General features: G+C 38.5%; 2 protein-coding genes and 3 long non-coding RNA genes across 5 annotated transcripts in view; 1 reads left to right on the top strand and 4 right to left on the bottom strand.

Moving 5' to 3' along the window:
• Window positions 1-3,683: 3,683 nt before the first annotated feature.
• LOC131251666 (uncharacterized) lies at window positions 3,684-4,200 on the bottom strand. Its single transcript, XR_009174014.1, has 3 exons — window positions 4,107-4,200; window positions 3,950-4,013; window positions 3,684-3,876 (listed from the first exon to the last, which is right to left on the bottom strand). It is a non-coding gene; the product is annotated as an uncharacterized LOC131251666 (long non-coding RNA).
• A 513-nt stretch (window positions 4,201-4,713) lies between these two features.
• On the bottom strand, window positions 4,714-6,558 carry LOC131247529 (uncharacterized). Its single transcript, XM_058247736.1, has 6 exons — window positions 6,471-6,558; window positions 6,238-6,309; window positions 5,594-6,144; window positions 5,378-5,482; window positions 4,866-5,129; window positions 4,714-4,772 (listed from the first exon to the last, which is right to left on the bottom strand). The coding sequence occupies exons 1-5, from the start codon at window positions 6,556-6,558 to the stop codon at window positions 4,980-4,982; spliced, it is 966 nt and encodes a 321-aa protein (XP_058103719.1). The 3' UTR covers window positions 4,714-4,772; window positions 4,866-4,979.
• Window positions 6,559-6,699: 141 nt separating this feature from the next.
• LOC131251590 (uncharacterized) lies at window positions 6,700-15,531 on the bottom strand. Its single transcript, XR_009173992.1, has 3 exons — window positions 14,916-15,531; window positions 11,694-11,755; window positions 6,700-6,775 (listed from the first exon to the last, which is right to left on the bottom strand). It is a non-coding gene; the product is annotated as an uncharacterized LOC131251590 (long non-coding RNA).
• Window positions 6,947-11,400, bottom strand: LOC131251614 (uncharacterized). The gene is made up of 3 exons (XR_009174006.1): window positions 11,335-11,400; window positions 7,061-7,121; window positions 6,947-6,974 (listed from the first exon to the last, which is right to left on the bottom strand). It is a non-coding gene; the product is annotated as an uncharacterized LOC131251614 (long non-coding RNA).
• A 3,761-nt stretch (window positions 15,532-19,292) lies between the features above and the next one.
• The window catches only part of LOC131251557 (ATP-dependent DNA helicase Q-like 2), a 36,558-nt gene continuing 33,416 nt past the window's right edge, over window positions 19,293-22,434 (top strand). Inside the window, exon 1 of the mRNA XM_058252314.1 lies at window positions 19,293-19,570. Within this exon, the coding sequence (XP_058108297.1) occupies window positions 19,376-19,570 (195 nt within the window). The 5' untranslated portion in view covers window positions 19,293-19,375. The remainder of the gene's footprint in view (window positions 19,571-22,434) is intronic.

Genomic DNA, 22,434 nt, shown 5'->3' with positions numbered 1-22,434 from the left:
TAGTGCCATTCGCTGAAAACACCAATGTATTTGGAAGGTCATAAGAGAATGTACAAGAAACATTCTACTACCCTAGGGGCCTGTTTGGCCGGCCGGATTACACGGGCTTAGGTGGGATGGAATTGCATCTGGTCACGTGCCAATTCCACTCTATGTTTGGGAAGAGTGGAATAGCTTGGAAGTAGGTTAGATGGAATCGTATTGGGTCCCGTGCCAATTTCACTCAATGTTAGCAAGTTGTGTAGGTCCCATCATGATGTGTGGACTATCCACACCATCCACCCATTTTTCGAGATCATTTTAGAGCATGGGCCAAAAAATCAGGTAGATCTAAAGCTCAAGTGGACCCCACTATAGAAAGCAACGGGGATTGAATACTTACCATTGAAAACTTCTTTGGGGCCACATAAGTTTTGGATCTGCCTCATTTTTAAGCCCATACCATATAATGAGGTTACAAAATAAATGAACGGTTTAGATATAACGCATGTGTGTTCTTCTCAATAGTTTCAAATGATGGTGGGTATATCCTTTCAATGTACCACCCTATTCCAAACAAAGCAGGCAATTAAGCTTATCCAAAACTTGTGGCCCACAAGAATGTTTCAACGGTAGGAATTCGATCCCCACTGTTTCTGGGGTGTGGTCCGCTTGAGCTTTGGATCTGCCTCATCTTTCGATGCATGCCGTAAAATGAGCTGGCAAAACGAATAATGGCATGGATAAAACACAGACATCAGTGGGTCCCACAGAGTCAGGTTGGGTCACTCAACAATCCTGTCCCTACGAGAGGTGGGACCTGCTTCAATCGGACCTCCCAACCTACGCAGGAGAAGATTGTGGGACCTGGTTCAAGAGAACCTACACACAATCAGCTTCCGTACACGATCCAAAGCTGGTGTTATTTGATATAATCACTGGCAGAATGCACTCCCAGCCGTTGTGCATTTACAAGTAATAAATCCAAACCGTTCAGTTGGTGGGACCCAATATATGCAATTTTGTTCAGATCCTGAGCCCTGGTTGGTTGAAGCTGTTTGTACCATCTGACTGTTGACAGTTTTTCATTTCAACCATCATTACAGCATCCGTGGGGTCCATGACCACTATCAGAAAATTATCTAAAATGCTCCTCAGTCCCTTGAAAAGACAACTTAGAATATTTAAAGAACATGATAAGACATTTTAAAGGAAGTTGAGGTTTGCTCCTGTTGTTTAGATTTCACCTGTAAAAACCCTACAACGGCTTTAGATTTTCTTGCATCTTTTCCTCCTTTAATGTGAGTAGACAAGCCATGATCTTTGCTGCACTAAACCAAAATATAAGCACTTCTCTAATCAATGCTAAAGATCTACATTTTTCAGTAACTGAGTTACTATACATATAAAAAAATAGTCTAGAGATGGCCAATATGAAAAAAAAAAAAAAAAAACAAAACAAAAGATATTAAGATTTTTGAAATTGATTCCATGCGTGCTCACATTTATGCTCCAGATAGCCAAACTGCATCAAAATGTGATTAACCATTGCCTTGATAACCAAGTTGCATCAAAATGTGATCAACCAAAAAAAGGAAGCTAATAATTAGAAAAGCTTGATTTTTTTAACTCAAAGTATCAAGATTCAAGAATCACATTTCATTGGTCATGGCTTTTAAAGGTATTGAATACAGTTTTTTTTTTTTTTTTCTTTTGAGGAGGGCTTTCATGCATTTTCTTTTCTCATGAAAGGGATGACAATTCACAAAATGCAATATAAATGTCTTATCTAAATAGGTAAGGATTCTGCTCAAAGCCGACACTGATTTTGCCATTCCTTCATCCTATAGCCACTTATACATTAAATACCTATGTAACTCAATTGTCTTCGGTAAAATCAAATCACTGTCTTAAAAGAAATGCATATTTACATGAGTGATGACTCTTGTTTCAAACATGACTGCTTATCTTGGTTTCTACTTTTTAAGCTGAAGTGATTAAGTAATCTTAAACCAAACTCCCGAGAGACTACCTCGAGCAAGAGTAAGGATTCGTCGACAGTGATGTTTAAATGCCATACATACAGTTCATAACCTCAATTCCATTGAGATGAAATGAGAACACAAATATTACCCTAAGTCAAAACTTCTGCAGCCTCATGAATATTTCATCAGCAAACGTTCAATCCTCACATTTTTCAGCCCACTTGAATATTAGATTCTGCTCATTTTTTATCCCATGTCCTAAAATAAGCTAACAAAACAGATGGGCGCATCTCCAACTAGAACAGTAAGCAGCTTTGAGTGGCCACCATGATATATGTGTCCTATCCACACCGTCCATCCATTGTTTAGCATCATTTTAGGATATAAAAACAAAAATCAGCCAGATACAAGGATCAAGCAGACTACACAATGGGGACTAAACTCTCACTGTTGAAAACTCTCAAGCAAACTACACTGGTCTTGTTTGAAGGAAAACATTCTGCTAACATCAATCTTACGATTAAAAAATTGTAGATTTTTGAGAAACTGGGTTGATTACCTTGAAATCTTCATATCCTACCTCCATTGCATCTTCAAGTGCAGAAAGACCAGGTTGCACCTGCAAAAAGGGAACCCAAATAGCATGACAAGGATTTCAATACTCAAAAAAGGGTAGAATTACTCTAGTGATGAAGAGAGACGGCAAAAAATAGATAGCTCAATGAAGGTTAATAACTAGTATTTTTGCTAACAAGGTGTTTCAAATCCCAAATGTGTGTACAACCCAAGCTCCTTCATGCAACCACATATGGCAAATTGACATGAGTTCAAGATACAGAGAACTGGATGGGCAGAAAAAAAAAAAAAACAGGTTGCCAAATTTCCCTATTTCAAATGTTATGGTCCACAAGAATAGAGCAGCATGAATGTTAGGATAGGACATTTGCAAGCTGGTACTCAATTGGTGGACAACTTGGATCTTGCACTTGTGTTCCACATACCAACCTTGTCTGAACTCTAAAGCAAATCTCAGGAAGGGGAGATCAACCAGCTCCCTCCCAGTGATAAGCTTAGGAAACTGCTCCATGCTACAGAAAATTCATGATGTGCCACTCCCCTCATCTGAGAATTGGATGGCATAGATAGACATTACCTGCCTTGGACAAAAGGTCACCGTAGTTCTAGGAACCTCATGCAACACATTCTGTGATAGCCCACTACCATTTGAATTGCACATGGTATAGATTGCAATCATCAAATGAGAGAGAGGCCCACAACAGTAGATCTTTGCTAAAAACAATAAGAAAGTAATCTGCTAGACACAAACACAAACACAAACACAATCTAAAAGTAATCTGCTGGACACAAACACAATCTAAAAGAATGAGTTCAGACTCCGAAAGCGTCGGCTCCAACACTCGTACTTTCAGCCCAAACCGTAACCAAGAAGGACTCCGAAATTACCGAGTACTCATAAACATTCTTTGCAAGCATTTTCTGTCTATGTGCATGACGACCATACTATTAAGATCAATCCTCTTATTTGCGCTCCCCTAGGTGTGGATTTTGATAAGGATTGCGTTCATATCTTACTTCATAGATCATATTTCGAGATAAAAGGTGTCAATTATATAAAAAATTATAATTCAAAAACAGACAATAAAGAGCACAAATTCTGGTTATAAAGGTGATATTTAGAGTTAAGTTTACCTTCATTGTCATGTTGAAACCGTTCCTTGAATACAGGGATGTCCCTTATTGATCTAAAACATTTAAAGAGAATTACAATTAAAAGAAAGAAAGAAAGAAGAAAAGAAAAAAGGCAAGCAGGTAATTAGACACTCAAATGCAACCAAAAAGAAAAATATAAACTTATCTGGTTAACTCCCCCTGAAGTGACACCTACACCAACCTGCAACAACGGAAACTAGATCAGTCCCTAATGTGTACTTAGCAATCGAGGCATCAAAAAAATGTAATAGTACCTTTGGGGTGAGAACCAGCCAGTGCAACTTCAGCAGATGATCCTGCAACACTCAAAACCAGATCCTGCAAATAAGAGTACCTCTAGCATCAGCATCTTGCTATTTAAATGATTTTAAGATAGCCAGAGTAAAACCATTTACCCTTGAAGTAACTTACAGCAGATGATACTCTGTTTGAAGTGTAATTTCTGTACACCTGCTGGTGGCGCATTCTCTGCAACAGCTGCCATGGATGATGAAAATTCCCTACACTTCTCTCTCTCTCTCTCTCTCTCTCTCTCTCTCTCTCTCAAGTGCAAATTACACTTAAAGAAGTGAAAATTATTACAAATCTTTCAATTCCTCAAATGGAGGCTGAAAATTGAAATGCCAACCAAATATATCAATGTATAAATGTGGGTGTTAAATCCATTCCATTCAATATATGTGGGTGTAATCTGAAGTGAGTGTTAAATTCATTCGATTCCATAATATGCATGCATCTGTCTATGTTACTGTATAGTTTAAAAACAAAAGTTAATTGTGTTAGTTATTGTAATGTCTAATATTCATAAACATCACGGATAGATGGTTAGAAATAGCTTGGGCCATACGACAAATCCTCCTACACCGACCTCTCCAAGCGTATCATGATAACCATCTTCCTTCCATAACTCTGATTGCGGAGCTATAATCTCCATCAGGACAACACTAAAATTTCCATCGTCCATTTCTGCTCCATGGACACAGGTTTTTGGATCCACTGCATGCACCTCACCACGAGCATTACCCGTTTCTTCCAATCACAGAGATCGCATCTCTTGCCAAGATTTACCAAATCAGGCTACATGTACACATATAACATGTCGTTAGTATTTTTAAATGGAAGTGCATATAATCATAAGCTTAAATTAGTATTAGAGAAACGCATACATACCGACGATGCATGACTAGATTTAAATGGAGGAATTGTCGGTGGAGCCACATCCCCTTGTTCCCCTTGCTTATCTACAAAGCATTGAAACTTCTGGTGGAGATCTCCTAGGCTTTTCTACATTTCATCTAATTTATCTACCAAATTATCTTGTTCCCGCGACACCACACCGAGCTTATGTACAATAGGCATTGTCTTCTTCAATGTAATCTTGCCTACATTTCCACCTATCCCCCGCATGCGCCCTCTACTATCACTCCCAATTGACTGTAAACAGAATTGCAATTAGATTTATCAGAGAATGCATAAGTCTAAATAAACTCAAGTATTTGAAGGACATGCATATATACCTGTGTAAGGGCATCATCTACGCTGGTCATCCGAGATGCGGGATTACTACTTTGAATCGATTTTATTTTTTCCTATGACAACATCCAAAAGAAAAATTATAGTGCGGGAAAGAAGCATTTAAAATTCACATGGATAATGAAAGGATGTACGAGGGTTGCACTTACAAAGGTTTCTAGAAACTGCACTTTGTTATCCTTTGTTGTATGGGCTCGGATGTACACCTCAGCCCTACCAACCTCGGCATCAGTAGTAAGATTCCTCTCAATTGCCTTTTCCCCATAACATCCATGCCAAAACACATAAATAATGGAATTAAACGACTAATAAATTGAAATAATTATTATAAATAAAGTAGAACTTTGTTATTTTAGGACATGTACCATCTCATGACGTGTGGCAGCCATGCTACGCCGACCAAGTGTAGAAGGGCCAACTTGTTTGGCCCGATTGGATGCATTTCTTACACTTGATTCCTTGAATTTATCAGTATTGTAATAATCCACGAAGATCATCCAATCCTCAATAGGGACACCAATAGGGGCAGGATAAGATTTCACAACTGCAGGATCCTTGTCCTTAATATACTTTGCATGTAAAGTGTTCTTGAAATTTCTCCAAGCAGCCTTACAGCGATCACGAATGTATGGTGACCACGCTTCTTGGTTATCCTGAAATTCATAACTACATGCCAGGATATCACTGACCCTCTGAATGTATTGTGGAGGCACCAACCGAAAGTCTGTGTAGGTGATCGGAATGTGTGCACGGGTGAGAACACCAATGCTTGAATTGAATGCGATCTGATTTGCATCCCCTATATTCGGTTGCCCAAATTCATTAATCCCAATGACCCTTTTCACTGAAGTCCTCTCATGTAATTCTGAACCTCGGTTAGGACCTCTCTGCTTAGACGATGAAGATGACGACCTGCCTGCATAAAAAGAAAAATAGCTACACATGTTTCATCATCGCCAATATAAAAGATATTTTAAATCTAGACAATTAAGGAAAGTTATCTTATTACCTCTAGCATCTTCAGGGTCTGCAACTGCAGGGGCTGCATCCCCTAGCGGCTCTGCGCCGAATGCCTCTGCCTCTGAGTGAAAGATCATTTTAAAAGAAATGTTAAATCTAAATAGCTAACGAGAGCTATGTTATTACCCCTGGCATAAAAAGAAAAATAGCTACACATGTTTCATCATCACCAATATAAAAGATATTTTAAATCTAGACAATTAAGGAAAGCTATCTTATTACCTCTAACATCTTTAGGGTCTACATCTGCAGGGGCTGCATCCCCTAGCGGCTCTGCGCCGAATGACTCTGCCTCTGAGTGAAAGATCATTTTAAAAGAAACGTTAAATCTAAACAGCTAACGAGAGCTATGTTATTACCCCTGACATAAAAAGAAAAATAGCTACACATGTTTCATCATCGCCAATATAAAAGATATGTTAAATCTAGACAATTAAGGAAAACTATCTTATTACCTCTAGCATCTTCAGGGTCTGCATCTGCAGGGGCTGCATCCCCTAGCGGCTCTGCGCCGAATGACTCTGCCTCTGAGTGAAAGATCATTTTAAAAGAATTGTTAAATCTAAACAGCTAACGAGAGCTATGTTATTACCCCTGGCATAAAAAGAAAAATAGCTACACACATGTTTCATCATCACCGATATAGAAGAAATTTTAAATCTAAACAATTACGAAAGGCTATCTTATTACCTCTAGCATCTTCAAGGGCTGCATCCCCTAGCGACTCTGCGCCCAATGACAGTGCCTCTAAGTGAAAGATCATTTTAAAAGAAATGTTAAATCTAAACGGATAACGAGAGCTATGTTATTACCCCTGGCATCTTTATAGGATGCATCCCCGAGCGGCTCTGCCTCTAGATCCATCTTCAAGATCTAATTTGTAACGTAATTACTATAAAATTTTCTATCCAAATAGCAAAGTACCAAGTATAATAAAGAGACGAGTAAATTAATTCATAAATTTTTTCTATCACATTAATATGATAATGGAAAAATCAAAAAGGGCATAAATCAAAATCGTTTCGTTACATGCATAATATAACCAACAAATCAGGATTTTTTCCCTGCTCTCTTTCTTTTCTTTTTCTTTTCAACAACCACACAAATATCTTCACTGTCATTGAATAACAACTCGCCACCCATGTCTACTTCGGTGAGATCAAGTCCTACTTCAGCCTCAGTTACAACCCGTGTTTCTGATAAAATGCTTGTCTCATCTTCAACGAAAATCTTTCTTGGAACCTCCAAGACCACATGCCAATTAGGATTTTTTGGATCTCTAGAATAAAAAACTTGCACGGCATGCTCCGCAAGAATAAATGGCTCATCACCCACTTGGTCTGAACTAAGAAGATTAGACAAATTCACCAGTCTCAAATTCCCTACCGCATCGAAAGAAACACATTGGTGCGTCACCTTCACCCAATCGCACTTTAGTAGAACTGGCTTGTGCCCTTCTCGGTACTCCAATTGGATGATTTTGCGGAGGACTCCGTAATAAGGTACAGATTCATCCACTGGATTCTTATCCTTAGCACTAGATCGGAAGGTGGTCATACTCTCTGTGCTAACACCGCTATTCTGATTCATTTTATTCTCTTCGTATTCCTTGGTGATGAAGAGGAAACCATTGATACAATATTTATTGTACTGCATCGCAAAAGCCTTTGGTCCCCTAACTATATCTCTGAAGACTTCATTACTTGATTCACTCAAGTCTAGCTGTTTATTCAACCAAGGTATGAACTCATCATCACTCGCCACCTTAGTCCTAGTCCCAACAACTATATTGCGTTGCTTTAAGAAATTTGCATATCTCCTGCAAGTTAAGAAGGTTGTTACAAAATTGACAATTTTTTTCATAAATGTTGTTACAATGTTGTTGAATCAAATTTGAAATTTAAAAAAAAAAAGAAAAAGAAAAAAAAAGACATACATACAAGCTAAGTCCAGTTCGTACCCTTGCCATGTCTCATAGTTAGGATGACTCTTCAGTACCCAGGTGCGAGCCTGTTCGTACTCAATACCTTCTAAAACGACACTTTGACTAGGGCCAACTGGGCCAACCACGTTAACATCGAAGTCGTCAACAATATCTTATAACTTCGGCATGAATGAAATTGATCCGTCTAACCGTTTTTCCAATTTCTCCAAGAGGCTCGTGTTATTTTTCCCTCTATACTGGTTGCAGTATATAAGTGTCTCCTCTTGAATGTATCGTTCTGCTATACAACCTTCAGGTCGTGTCATATTGCGGACGTATGCCTTAAACGTCTTCATGAACCTAAAAGAGTTAATAACACATTAGAAAATGTAATTGCAGATGTTGGATCAGTTTATTCATATTAAAATCATATTATACCTTTCGAATGGATACATCCATCGATAGTAAACAGGACCACATACGCGAGCCTCATAAGCCAAGTGGATAGGCAAATGCATCATCACAACAAAAATTGAAGGAGGACATGTAATCTCGAGCTCACATAAAGTCCTAGCCATGCCCTTCTCGAGAGCCATTAACATTTCAATATCTATGATTTGCGAGCATAGGGCATTGAAAAATGTACTGAAGCTTCTAATTATAGTGCGCATAGGCTTATTATCCTTGAATGCATGTTGGATCAAAATTGGAAGCAGATGTTGCATCAATACGTGGTAATCATGAGACTTCATTCCCTTTAAATCAACACTATCTTCCTTTACGATGTTCTTCCAACTCCCACTAAAACCAACCGGAACACGAAGCTCACGTAAAGTCTGGATGAAATGTTTTTTTTCTTCTTTTCAAAGGAAAAAAGGACCTCGTTTTTGAATCACTTTGCCATCAGTATTTTCTAACCATAAATGCTTCTTAATTCCTAGCCGCTTCAAGTCTCTGCATGCATTAGCGTCATCCTTGGTTTTGCCCGTTGTGTTCAACATTAGTGCAATAAGGATTTCACATACATTCTTCTCAATGTGCATAACATCAAGGTTATGGCGTACGGGAATATCCTTCCAGTACTCCAGATCGTATAATATGGATCGCTTCAAGAAGCATGTTGATTCTGCATCATCATTTTGTTCCCGTCCTCCTGTACCACTTTGTTTCCTCTTTCCGATCTTGCCCCACTGCACATTTAGTTTCGAAACGATGCTTTCCACCTCAATCCCAGTCAGACGAATCGGTTGTGGTCGCAACTCCCCCTTCTTATTGAAGGTTCCTGCACTTGTATCTTTTTTGGCCTTATCGTTTAGAGGCAACCACCGTCTGTGACCCATATAAACGTGTTTCTTTCCATGGTGTAATCATAAGGAATCTGTGTGGGGACCACATGCAGGACAACCATACTTACCCTTAGTCCTACAACCAGAAACATTACCATATGCAGGAAAGTCATGAATTGTCCACAACAAGATGGCACGCATGTTGAACATGTTTCCATGGTATGCGTCAAATGTCATGATCCCTTTCCGCCACAAGTCTTGTAACTCAGCAATCAATGGCTCCAAATAAACATCGATATCCTTCCCTGGCTGTCGTGGTCCCTCAATGAGCAAAGTGAGCATAGTAAACTGCGGTTTCATACATAACTTTGGTGGAAGGTTATACGTCACACACATAACAGGCCAGGAACTGTACGACGTGTTGAGAGTGCCAAAGGGGTTAAACCCATCTGTAGCTAGACCCAATCGAACATTGCGAGACTCTGCTAAAAAATCCTTATACTTGTTGTCAAGAAACTTCCATGTGCTGGAGTCCACTGGATGCCCCATCTTTCCACTCTGCATTTTTCCTGTTGAGTGCCAGGTCATCTCATTTGCCACCCATGACACACTGTACATTCTTTGTAGCCTTGGTGTTAATGGAAAATACCTTAGCAGCTTAGCAGGTACTTTAGCTCGTTTCAACTTGGAATTAACATGGGTCTTGTACCTAGAAGTACCACAGTTTGGACAACTAATCTTCGTCTCATGCTCTCTCCAGTATAACATGCAGTCATTTGGACATGCATGAATCTTCTGGTAATCAAGACCCAACTTTGTAATGATCTTCTTCGCTTAGTAGGTATTAGTTGGGGTCTTATTACCGGATGGCAAGACATTCTGGAGTAGTTGAAGAAGAGCCGTAAAGCTTTGTTCACTCCATCCATGGTTGACCTTTAATTTAAAAAGTTGTACAATGAAAGTTAGCACAGTGAAATTGTGACAACCAAGATAGAGCTCAGTCATCGCATCTCGTACATTTGCTTCAAACTCATTGGTTGAAGCATCTCCGACAATGTCTTCAGCTTCGAGGGCTACATTGGGTTCATCTTGAATAACTTGGTCAAGGTTATTACAACCGAGGTCTTCAACAACCACATTGACAATGTTATTTATGTCTGCCACACTATGATACTGGTGAGAAGTGCATTCGGTACACTTGGGTGATTCAGGCTCACCGTGCATGTTCCACACCCTATATGTTGGATTAAATCCATATTTAATCAGATCTATCACCACATCATTGATTGTGCAGGGTAAACGTAAACATCTGCATCTGGTACATGGACAATGAATTGTTTCTCTACCAGGAAGATGTTCTTTTACGAACTTCACAAAGCTCATCATACCATCTATAAATGTGGGTCCGGGTAATGTAGAGTAATCCACTCCCTAGAGTCCATTGGATATCACCTGTAGGTAGGCACACATTTATACACCTAATTCATCATCCAACTAACTATTGACAACATTTATAAAAATAAAAGATATTCAACCAACTTTATGTAACAACTTGCAACTTAACCTACTGGGAACCGTCATGCACCGTAATATCTTACGGCAGAGCGGGTTCTGAGGAGTTACAAGTTGAATTAATACAAAAGAATATAAATGAAGAAATATAAATATAAATTAAGAAAGACAGTAGGTAAGCACACATTTATACACCTAATTCATCATCCAACTAACTATTGACAACATTTATAAATATAAAAGATATCCAACCAACTTTATGTAACAACTTACAACTTAACCTACTGGGAACCGTCATACACTGTAATATCTTACAGCAGAGCGGGTTCTGAGGAGTTACAAGTTGAATTAATACAAATTATACCTGATGAAGCAAGTTCTTATCTGCAGTAAGAGAAGTGAACGTCTAACAAATAAGATTATATTCCTGAAACAAAATAAGCACCATCTTTCAATTCAAGCTATATCAAAACATCACAGATATATGGTTGATTTGATTAAAATGGCATTTAGCATTCTATGGAAGCATTTAATGCACCACAGAATCCATTACGTTGTCAAAATGCATCATTAATATTTGAAATACGTTGACCACTACACTAAAAAGAAAAGAATTAGGGATGATTTCTTTTTTTTAAAGAAGTTAGCACCAAGAAAACATATTTATCTCAAAAACACCATACACAATCTAACATATTTGTACTTCATGTGTAAGAGCTTCACCTAAATGACCCAAGTCGTGCTATTGTGTATGTAGCTTGCCTAAGCAATCCAGCCGACAACCCCTGTAAAAAATAAAAAATAAAAAATAAAAAAGAAAACCACTACATCTTAGACACCTTAAAACAAAAGGCCTCAAACAAAAATAGGATGTAATACTCTTGGAGGAAGGGTTCTCTCCCTTAGCATGAATTTCTTGAATGAACTTGTTTTTCGGCAATATAAATGTACATGTCATGATTGAAATAAGATTTGATGCCAAAAAGTCCCTCTATGATTTAAGAACCATGCATTTAAATGAGGTCCATTGATATTTTTCCCTTTTACCATCCTACCCAGTGAGAAAGTTTGGATGAATCCCTCTAGCAAAGCATTTCCCTTTTAGTTTCAACCAATGCACATGGACTTTAATGAAGGAAAATGGAAAGGGCAAACTAGCCTTTTCTAAGATCACATGTTGTTGGTACAATGATTTGAAAACCTCTACTGTGGAAAAGACCCCAAGGGACCCAAGTCAGCCTTCCAAAAGGAAGTAAAATTTTAAATACCAACTGGGGAAAACTGGTTTATCCAAACCTGTTTGGGTAGAGAGAATTCAAAATATGGATGTTGAAAACCCCTATGAAATCTTCAAGAAATAGAAAATTGCAAAATCTATCAATAATTTCATTGTTTGGTTGTTTTCTATGAAAGTGTCAAAAGGTCAACTCAAATTATATAACAAGTGAAAATTTACATTTAACAGTTTCCAATACTAATTCCATTGTTTGGTTGTTTTGTATGGAAATGTTAAAAGATCAACTCAAATTGTCCACTTAACAAATCATCCAAGTCTTATTATTGACGAATGTTAAATGGAAATAATCAAATACATGTGAACCATATACTAGAAAAAAGGAGAGCTGTCTGTGTTAACATGTGAACAGATATTAGGAAAACCTTGTTACAATTTCCGAGTATCAAACAAAACCATGATGTCGAAGAATAATTATAACCCCTAAAGGTTTTTGGGTACCATATTTGCATTTTCCTTTCTTGATTTACCTTTTTTCCTTTTTGTAACTCAATATGGGTTCTTATTTGAACCCAAAGAAAAAAAAGCGGCTTGGTCGTCCAAGTTGCCCTCTCTTTAGCACTGGAAAATTATATTTCTAGAAGTTTTGTTAGCAGAAATTTTTTTTGCCAAGAAAAGAGTCAAACTCTACTAATATGTTGAAGAGAAAGGATAATTCGTTAAACACATCAGGAGAATGATTGAGAACCATCAACTGATTGTAGAAGGTGATTCAAGGAGTGTAATTTCCTTGGCATGAAAGAAAAAAGAAGAACAGCCAAAGCAGATTAGAGAATTGTTAGCTTAGGTAAGCACCAAATTTAACCTCATTCCCTGGGAGGCTAATAATCAGGCAAATAGGGTAGCAAAATAAGGTGCATCTCAACAATGTTCATCTAGGCATTCTTCTCCATTTACTTGATGGATGTTGTATGATATTTTTCTTCTTTTTCTTTAAATAAAATTCATGCTAACCATAGAAAAGAATGGATCATGCATGTGTATAGATGTGTGTATGTGTGTATGCATGGATGAATGGATCATGCATGTGTATATATATGTATGTGTCATTGTATGTATGCATGCATGCATGAATGATTGTATGGATGGATGGATTGATCATGAATGTGTGTTTGTATCTATGCATGTGCATGCATCGTTGGATGTATGGATGGATCCACCAATTTTCCCATGTTTCCCCAATGTTTCCTCGAATCAAAGACGCATGCTTTTACTCCCCCCATTAAAGGGAAATTTATCATTTGATCCCTAAATATACAAATTTACTTATTTTTTGCTATTATTCGACTCTTAAATATGCAAATGTGTATGTTAGCATCTCCTAAACTATCATTGAAAAATTCCACCATTTTTTCCATGTTTCTCTAAGTCAATATGACATTTGAAAATCTACATTTAATGGTTTCTTTTTTTCTTTTTTCGCTTATGTGTGGAAATGATTTTACTCATTTTTTTAAGAAAATCTAGGAAACAAAATTGATTACCCCCTTTTTTTTGGTTTCCCAAACAGGGAAACTGTCATATCAGGGGAAATCATTTTCTTTTCCATGGTTGTCCACCTTCCTACACAAATGCCATGCTCTGGCTAATGGCTATGTTGTTGCCTACTCAAAAAAATAAAAATAAAAATAAATTTACACATATTCTAAAAAAGATGAACAGTCAAGATTCAGAATCTTTTATATGCCTACCATGTGTGTGGTGATTAAAGGTTGAATAACTAATTCCGTATTCGGCGTTTAACATCTAATACATCCTCATACTGTAGCAATCTAATCCCAAAGGAAAAGACACATGGTTGAAACAACATTAAGATTACAACATTTCTGAAGTGGCAGGCCGAGTGTTGCAAAACTGTTTCAAGTTTTCAGATTGTAGGAGTGCTAAAATGTGGTCCCTAGTTCATTGATCCCAATAGTCGAAATCAGGGGCTGCACTATGGATGCCCCATTCAGCAAATCTCCCAGATTGGAGAAATCCCAACCCTTGTAGTAGTTGCCAACAAATAGGCAGTCAAGAAAGAATTACTACTATCCTTCACATTCAACCACAAAAAGGGCCAAATAACATAGTTCTAGGATCTCCCAATCTGTACGGATTTTTATCCCATGGGCCATCCATGGTGAGGCCTGCATATTTTCCTCATTCAACAAACCTCACAGCTATATTTAGCTAATGATAGCAAACTTGGCTGCATACTAGTGAATTACAGCATCAGCGCCGGAATCTATTCACAGAATGCAAATATACCAAATGCTGGACACAACAATAAGTGATGACAGAACGTAACCAGCTCAATGAAATGTCACGATCTTAAGCTCCTATGCTTGCCTGCTACTGAATTGATTCTTTGTGCAAATTCTTTGAGGGATCCAATGCCAACAAACTACTGACTTCACTAGTTGCAACCACATCTACAGAGAGACCCAATTTCCCAAAGATGGAAAAGCCCATGTTCCATCAAATCAAAAGTAAAGTAAACAATGGTGCAAAAAGGTGAGGTCACAGAGTTTTGGTTATTCACATAGAAGCTCTGGCCTCTGGGTAAACAAGTTGAGAGAGATTCTGAAGGTTTTAGCAATTTAAATTGCTTTGTACATGGCACCAAAAGTCTAGCAACACTATCTAGGAGCACAAGTGAAGTCACTTACTCTTTCAGATCCAAATCAAGCAACTCAGCAACTGGTTCTGACCGCGCCACAAGTTCAGGGTTCACCAGTTTAGCAGAAGGCAAGATTCACCTGCAAACCAAAATAAAATAACACCAACACATCAGTCAGGTTTCTCAAGTCAGGTCATTGAGGATAAATATTCCTAGCCGCAGATTGGCATATGCACAACTATCCCACCCATGCCTACAACAGCACCTACATGTAGTTCCACGCTATTCATCATGCCGGCCCCATGATGAATGTTTAGTAGCTCATATTTTTGCCTGCTGATCATCAAGCAGCATGTGTACAAGACAGTGGACGGTTAAAAGGGGCCAACCAACAGCCTGTTTTCGATGTATATGTGCACCACCCAATTTCAAGTCGACCATCAGGTGGATCCCACAAGATATGATGCCCTCACCCAAATTCAAGGCTACTAGATTGATCATGTGGGCCACAGTTTATGAAACAAATGGAAAGTCACAGGGAAAAAAAAACTTGGCAAGTTTTTCTACGCTGTCTGCTACTTTCTAACATTCTGGCCCACATGACAGTTTTTTTTTTTTTTGAAAGGTGACGATTTTATTAGACAACAGCCAAAAGGCAACAAAAAAAAAAAAAAAAACAAAAGCAACTGAAAAGAGAAAAGACTACACTAAGCTAGAAATATAGCCAACAAGCTCAAACACAAGCCCTTCATGTCAGGAAGCCCACTTCCTGATGAAATTAGAAACCTATCAAAGAAGTCCATGGGTGAAAAGCAAAAACCTACCGGGGAATTGCATCAGTCCGTGAATCTCCCAGCAACTCCCGCACGGATCCCAGTTTAGATCTTCAATCTTTGATTTAACGCTTCCATTGCTGAGATTCGGATCACATTTGGAAGATAGAAATGCAAGCAGCTCTAAGAGGGACCCGCTCGATGAAAATGGCAAAAAGAGAGCTCTGAGAGGGACCCGCTCGATGCAAATGGCAAAAAGAGAGCTCTGAGAGGGACCCGCTCGATGCAAATGGCAAAAAGAGAGCTCTGAGAGGGACCCGCTCGATGAAAATGGCAAAAAGAGAGCTCTGAGAGGGACCCGCTCGATGAAAATGGCGAAAAGAGCAGATGAGCGCTCGTTATTTCGGAATTCCTCTTCTAAATCGGATAAACAGTTCAAATCCGATATTCTGTGCGTCTACCACTGTTTATAACAAAACGCCGGTTAATAGTCGTACATGCAAGAGGGACCATTTTCTGGATGCCTAAAATTGTATTATATAACAACATTATAAATATTAATCACTTACAACCAAACGGATTATTTGAATGGTCTGGATAACTCTATATAATTACCATTATTTTTATAAAGGAATCACCACTATTTTAAATTCTGCTTAAAACCCACAGTTTTTACAGAAAGCAAAAAACGGTAAACATACCTTTGGAAAGGGCAGGGATCTATGGGCCCCACCATGATGGATATACTTCATCCATGCCGTCCATACATTTCTCAACATCATTTTGGGCTAGACCACCAAAAATGAGAATTAAATAAGTCTCGAGGTGACCACAAAATGGGAAAACGGTAGACGGTTGGACGTCCACCATCCAAAACTGAAGTTTCCCCAACGGATTATCGATTTTCACCGATGGCTAAAAGCCGTCGGTGATACCGACGGATATTAGCCGTAGCCAAAACCCCTCAAAGTCCGTCGGCTTTGCCCCTTTTTTTGGTAGTGAACTTTCTTGACCCTTGGACTATTGGGACAGATCATGGATAGGTCATGCCCTGTTTTGGCTCTACTAATTTTCATTTGATGCACTCTTTAAAGAAAGCAACACATCAATGGTAGAATTGAATGTAACATAAGTATGTGCACACTGTAGATTTGAGGCAGGGTGAATTATCAATCAAGTCCAACTATCTATTTTCTGTATATTAGGTGGCAGATTCAAAATACATCAATGCTATGCTCATCAGGTAACTGGTGTAAATCATTCCTTAATGGAATTGGTGGACATTTATTGGGTGGTCAAATGAAGCTGTCCATGAGGTGGGTCCCTCCATGTAGATGCCTTGGCCTGAGAATAGGTCGGTCCAATCATCAGGCCGGCTATACTTTCTCTTAGCAATCAATTGGTTCTTTAAGCCATTTATCTTGTGGTGCGTAATACCCTATGCTTCATTGTCTTACTTCAATATATTCCTAGGTTGTGATTTGGAAACAGTTGATGCCACTTACTATTAGCTGTGGTACATGCTTGCTAGTCATGTCGGTATCACTCTTACTAGGTCTTGCTATGCTTTTTCTATGCGGTATATTATTTATTTGATTGATATTTTTCTATTATTCTACCATAAATTTCTTTGCTCCCATGAGCCGCTATGCTAGTTCTGACAAATGGTGAAAGCCTTCCATAATGCTGGAATTGAGGTATGGTAGATCTTCCATTGTGAGCCATGCTAACTGATTGACATGTATTTAAATTTACTGTCTTCCTTTAATATATTTACTTTGTCACCTAACTTGTTATGGACCATCAACTGAGATTGACTAAAGGTCGTTAAGGTTGTTTTGTTGAGACATGAGTGACAATCTTAGTTAAAAATGCCATGACCAGCCGAATCTCGCACTGGGCTGCTTGCTTATGTTCTTTCTTCTTAGCAAATGCCTTAGCTCTTAAATGCTACAGAATTCAACTAAACATATGTGCATATTCCATTTGCTTAAATATTTAACTACTGCATAATTGTCTTATTGCTGATTGTGATCTCTTTCATACTAATCTATTTACAGGTTTATTACATGCTCGATGTTGACAACAATTCTCAATTACTTAATTTCTCTGGATGTGGTACTTCCAATCATTCCCTTCAATTTGTCCAGCCTTTTCCATCAAAGTTCTTTCTTATGACATCTTTTAAAGCCAACTCTGTTAATATACTATTAAGCTTCATTTCTTGATGAACAATGCTAAGAGAATTTGTGGCACACATGCGATATTTGGGCTACCATCATGTCATGATCACGGTGAAACAAATCATACCAAACAGAGCATGGGAAAAACTATTATTTTCCATATACTCATATATGAGCAATAGCTGATTTCCTTCCATACAGCATCCATAGAGTTTTACAAGATGCGGGTGTTGCAAAGCAGAAATCATGCCTATATCATCCACAAACTGATACAGCATCCATAGAGCTTTACAAGATGTAGGTGTTGCAAAGCAGAAATATCTCATCCACAAACTGATACAGCATCCATAGAGCTTTACAAGATGCGGGTGTTGCAAAGCAGAAATCATGCCTATCTCATTCACAAATGGGTATGCAAATCTATTTACAATTGGGGAATTTTTGTACTGGGTTTTGCATCATTTGATGTTTTGGAAAAGCCTGCAGTTGTTCCTTGCCTGATTTGGTGTTTATGTAGGAGGAGCAATCATACAGTCACAACCTCTTATTGTTTTGGAAAAGACTAAGTACATTCTTTTGATTACACAACTGGCTTGAAGTAATTTTTAGAATGGTGTGATCGTACCTATACAAAAAGAAACTTGAGATTGTGTGTGCATGGTGTGGGTTCACACTCTTATATAGTTGAGGCTGCCATCATAAATAATATTAAGATGCATCTCTGTTTAATTAATTTCAGTCCATTCATAGCCCTTGATTACATACAGATCTTTCCTTCAAAGAAGGAAATAAGGAATGGCCTAGAGAAGCCCTCTTATAGAATTACCGTGATCTTTCCTTCAAAATATTTTGTTGTAGGTGATGTGGTTCTGTTTAATTTGGGAGACAAGCTTCTTGAATGGAATTACCGTGAGCTTACATTTTTTTCTTTTCATTTCAAAATTCAGGCAAAAGCTCTTGCGGAGAAAAATATGCGTGACATTCTTGTTCAAGGGGAGCAAGCAGAGAGAAATGTAAAATATCTGTTCGCAGTTCAGAAACTCAAGGATTTTCAGACAGCTGCTCTCAAGGCCAAGAATGGCTACGACTCATTCCATATTGCTGCTAAGCAGGGCCATCTTGGTAAGCATTTGATTTGATTTGATTTATTTATTTATTTTTTAATTTTCGTCTTTTCTACTTCTACATGGAATGCTCTGTTAAGTCCCATCTTTTATTTATTTGTTTGTTTTTTCTTTTTAGTTTTTTGAGAGATGGTTAAACCCGTAATTGTGGTATGTGATATTTTCCTTCTCTTCATAAAGTGAACACCATGGTTTAGTACAACTCTAACATGATATGCAAAATGGTTGTTTTGAACTACAGTTCTCTATCAGAGTTTGGTTTCCTTGGATTCGAGTTGCGTTATCCAATGGAAAATCCAAATCATTAGTTGTGTGGGAAGCAGTTGATGCATGTCTTGTTGTCATCTGATAGGGAAGAAGACAATTGAACTTGAAATATGCATTGGACAAAATGGTAACACCGCAAATATAAAAGCTACCAAGCGTAGTATGTCATCAGGTTTAGAGATGAAGCTTGATGAGCTGCGGAAAGAGCTCTCTTCAAGTCATGAAGGAATATTGCCAGATACCATTCTTTCCACCCAAAAGATCAGCATGTTAAGCGCCGAAAAACTGAATTCCATGGAGCAGCTAAGGACTAGCCTGGTTCTGACTATCATAGGAGTAGTTTTCAAAGGGCTAATGGTGGGTAATCCACTCTTCTCGTTGCATACTAGTGGGGCAATCCAGAGTTCAAATCACTTCAGCCTTTTGACGCCACTCATGCTAGGAGTAGACCATATAGAGGATTTGTTTTTATTTATATTCAAGACCATTTATTATAATAAATTTTGTTTAATATTCAGTTTTATTTGTATTACATCATTTTTAAGTTTCAAATATTTAAAAAATACAGGTTTTGATTGAATTATATATAATAAAAAATTACTGGCATGCTAGAGCCTGGCAAATCCATACAAAGGCTTTTAGCGGCGCTCGTGTAGAAATCTTACGGCACTTAAAAGTGTCCACAAACCACTTTTACCGGCGCTCTAAGTGATTTTTAGCAACGCTTATTCGCGTCGGGGAAAAAGATAATTGCGGCGCTCAGAAAAGCGCCGGTAAAAGTTAACTAGCGTCGTTATTACCTTTAGTGACATACCCATTTATCGGCGCTTGATTAGCGCCACTAATAAAATCACCGGTGCTTTTAGGGACTTTTAGCGGCGCTTATGAGCGCCGCTAAATGTCCCATTTGTTGTAGTGATGTCACTGTAAGAAAATGAACTTTACCGGTGGCTAGACAAACACTCAAAAAAGGGCACCTGCAGAGGATTCTCCTGCGGCCAGCATTGTTTACCGGCATTTTTGCTGCCAGGCCAGTGTAGATTAAACATTTGTCGGTGGCTTTACTGGCATTTTTACTGGTTGCTGGAAAAGGCTTGAACAGTGCCGCCAAAGGCCTGTCGATGCACTGATAAAGTTCTGTCGAAACACCGGGAACAACATGAAAAGCATTACGAAAGGTCTACCGAAACGTGGGGAAAGGTCTGCCAAAATGCCATTTAGACCTATAAAAATGCTAGTAGAAGCCTATCGAAGTGTCAGTAAAAGGCTCCCAACAAGCCAAGCATAGTTACAAAGGCATGCAACCGGCAGTATATGCCATGAAAAATGCCGGTAAAAACTGTAAAGATGCGCCGGTATAGGTGCTGACCGCCAGTAAAAAAATATTTTTTATTTATATTTTGATTCCAACCTTTATATTTTTTAAATATTTTGATCGGAACCTATATATATATATATATTTAATATTTGAAATCTAAAGAATGTTGCACAACACAATTAAAAATGAATATTAAGTAAAAATATTACTTTACAATTACACACACACACACACACACACACACACACACACACACACACACACACAAAAAGTTAAAAATGGTCCAAATACATAAAAGAAAACCCACCCTCAAGCCCTCATATGTCTCTGCCTACAACCATCGCCTTTATGAGAATAAGTGGTATTAATTCTATCTTTACGCACCCAACAATCATTCTCAGTTGCAGACTAGTTTAGTCCACCACAATAACGTCCTTACACGCTTGCAATTCTAAAAGGTAGCAAGTCTTCCCTCCTAAAACAATGATGTAAGCATGTAATGGCCCTTGCGTGTCAAAAGGAATTCAATAACATATAGGGATTTTGACCATACTAGCATTATGATATGGTCAAATTCTCGAAAATAAAGGGAAGTTTCAAATATTCCCAAGGTAGTCTACTAATAAGTTTTTAAAAGTTTTTTGGACTAAATTGCTTGTCTTTGGATCAACAGGTATACGAATTTTGAATAAAGAAGTTACATAGTATCCAATCTCGAAAAAGTAACGTGGAAGAGATTTGTTATTAAGCCTACTGGAACCTAGATCCAATCTGTGTATTTTCTTTCTAGTCCTCTATGTAAGACCCGTGTCCTAGTCTGTACTGCTCCGTTAGCTTCCGCGGTCCTTCCGGTCGAATTTCGGCAACCTTCGCACCGTATCCGATGATTGCGCGCGATCCTAAACCGGGTCCCGCATACCTAAGTCGGTTCGAACCAAAACTTGTATTATAGCGATCGCGCCGTCGCCGCGGTTCCAACGCCGCGACTTGTGCACTAAACCGATACCCAGGCCAGGAGATATGGGCCTGTGTTCATTTTAAAGAAACGCCATGCGTTGCGAATTTTGAGGGAATCTCTACGATATGTCCCATCAATTAATGTCAAGTACAAGCCTTACCCAAAGTACAACAACACATCCCTACTTTTTTCAAAAGTCCACTCTCTCTTAACCTCACCATTCCTCTTTTTCACATTTTCAACCACAACCATACTTCTTTTCACAAATTTCAAACACAATCCTACTTTCCCATCACTTTTTCTTACACCCACCACTCCATCCATCACTCTTAATATTCTCTTTCCCTCATTTACTCAAACAGTGCCCAACCATCCAGAACTGATTTTCTGCAAATACGTGGTTGCACTGATTTTCATCCAAACTGTCCAACCATTTTGGAGATAATTTAAGGCCCATTGTTGAAGCCCATTTTAATGTATTAGTGGACCTTGTTGAGGCCCACCTTAAATTATATAAGGCCCATATTATGAGGCCCATTGTAATATATGCAAGGCCCATGTGACTAGGCCCATGTTGATGCATTTATGGCCTGTCGTTGACGCCCACCTTGATATATATATATATATATATACGTGACCCATGCATGAGGCCCATTTGATGTATTGGAGGCCCATGGGTCGAGGCCCAATGAGATGTACATGAGGCCCATTATAATGTGATTCCACCATGATTTATGTGTTGACTCTTATAGCGGTAGTGCCTTGGGAGCAATGTTGGTTAGATGCCCACATTGTACGGACGATGTCGGTTAAATGTCCGCATTGTCACTCTCCCTAGGGCCCATTAATAGGCCCATACTTGCAGTGTGTAGGCCGTTTAGGTCCATCTTCGTTTTGATCAAAGCCCATCACCACATAACATGTATAGTATAGATTCATGATTCA

The sequence above is a fragment of the Magnolia sinica genome, chromosome 1 (assembly GCF_029962835.1).
Source record: "Magnolia sinica isolate HGM2019 chromosome 1, MsV1, whole genome shotgun sequence".
Taxonomy (NCBI): Eukaryota; Viridiplantae; Streptophyta; class Magnoliopsida; order Magnoliales; family Magnoliaceae; genus Magnolia; species Magnolia sinica.
Note: the sequence above shows the minus strand (reverse complement) of the source record. Positions and strands in the feature narration are given on the sequence as shown.

Bases quoted from the DNA above. Each gene is read 5' to 3' on its own strand.
- LOC131247529 (XM_058247736.1), bottom strand. From the start codon at position 6,558: ATGATCTTTCACTCAGAGGCAGAGTCATTCGGCGCAGAGCCGCTAGGG. The intron at 6,310-6,470 runs GTAATAAGATAG...TCTTTCACTCAG, and splicing joins AGACCCTAAAGATGTTAGAG to AGGCAGAGGCATTCGGCGCA. The intron at 6,145-6,237 runs GTAATAAGATAA...CTTTTTATGCAG, and splicing joins AGACCCTGAAGATGCTAGAG to GCAGGTCGTCATCTTCATCG.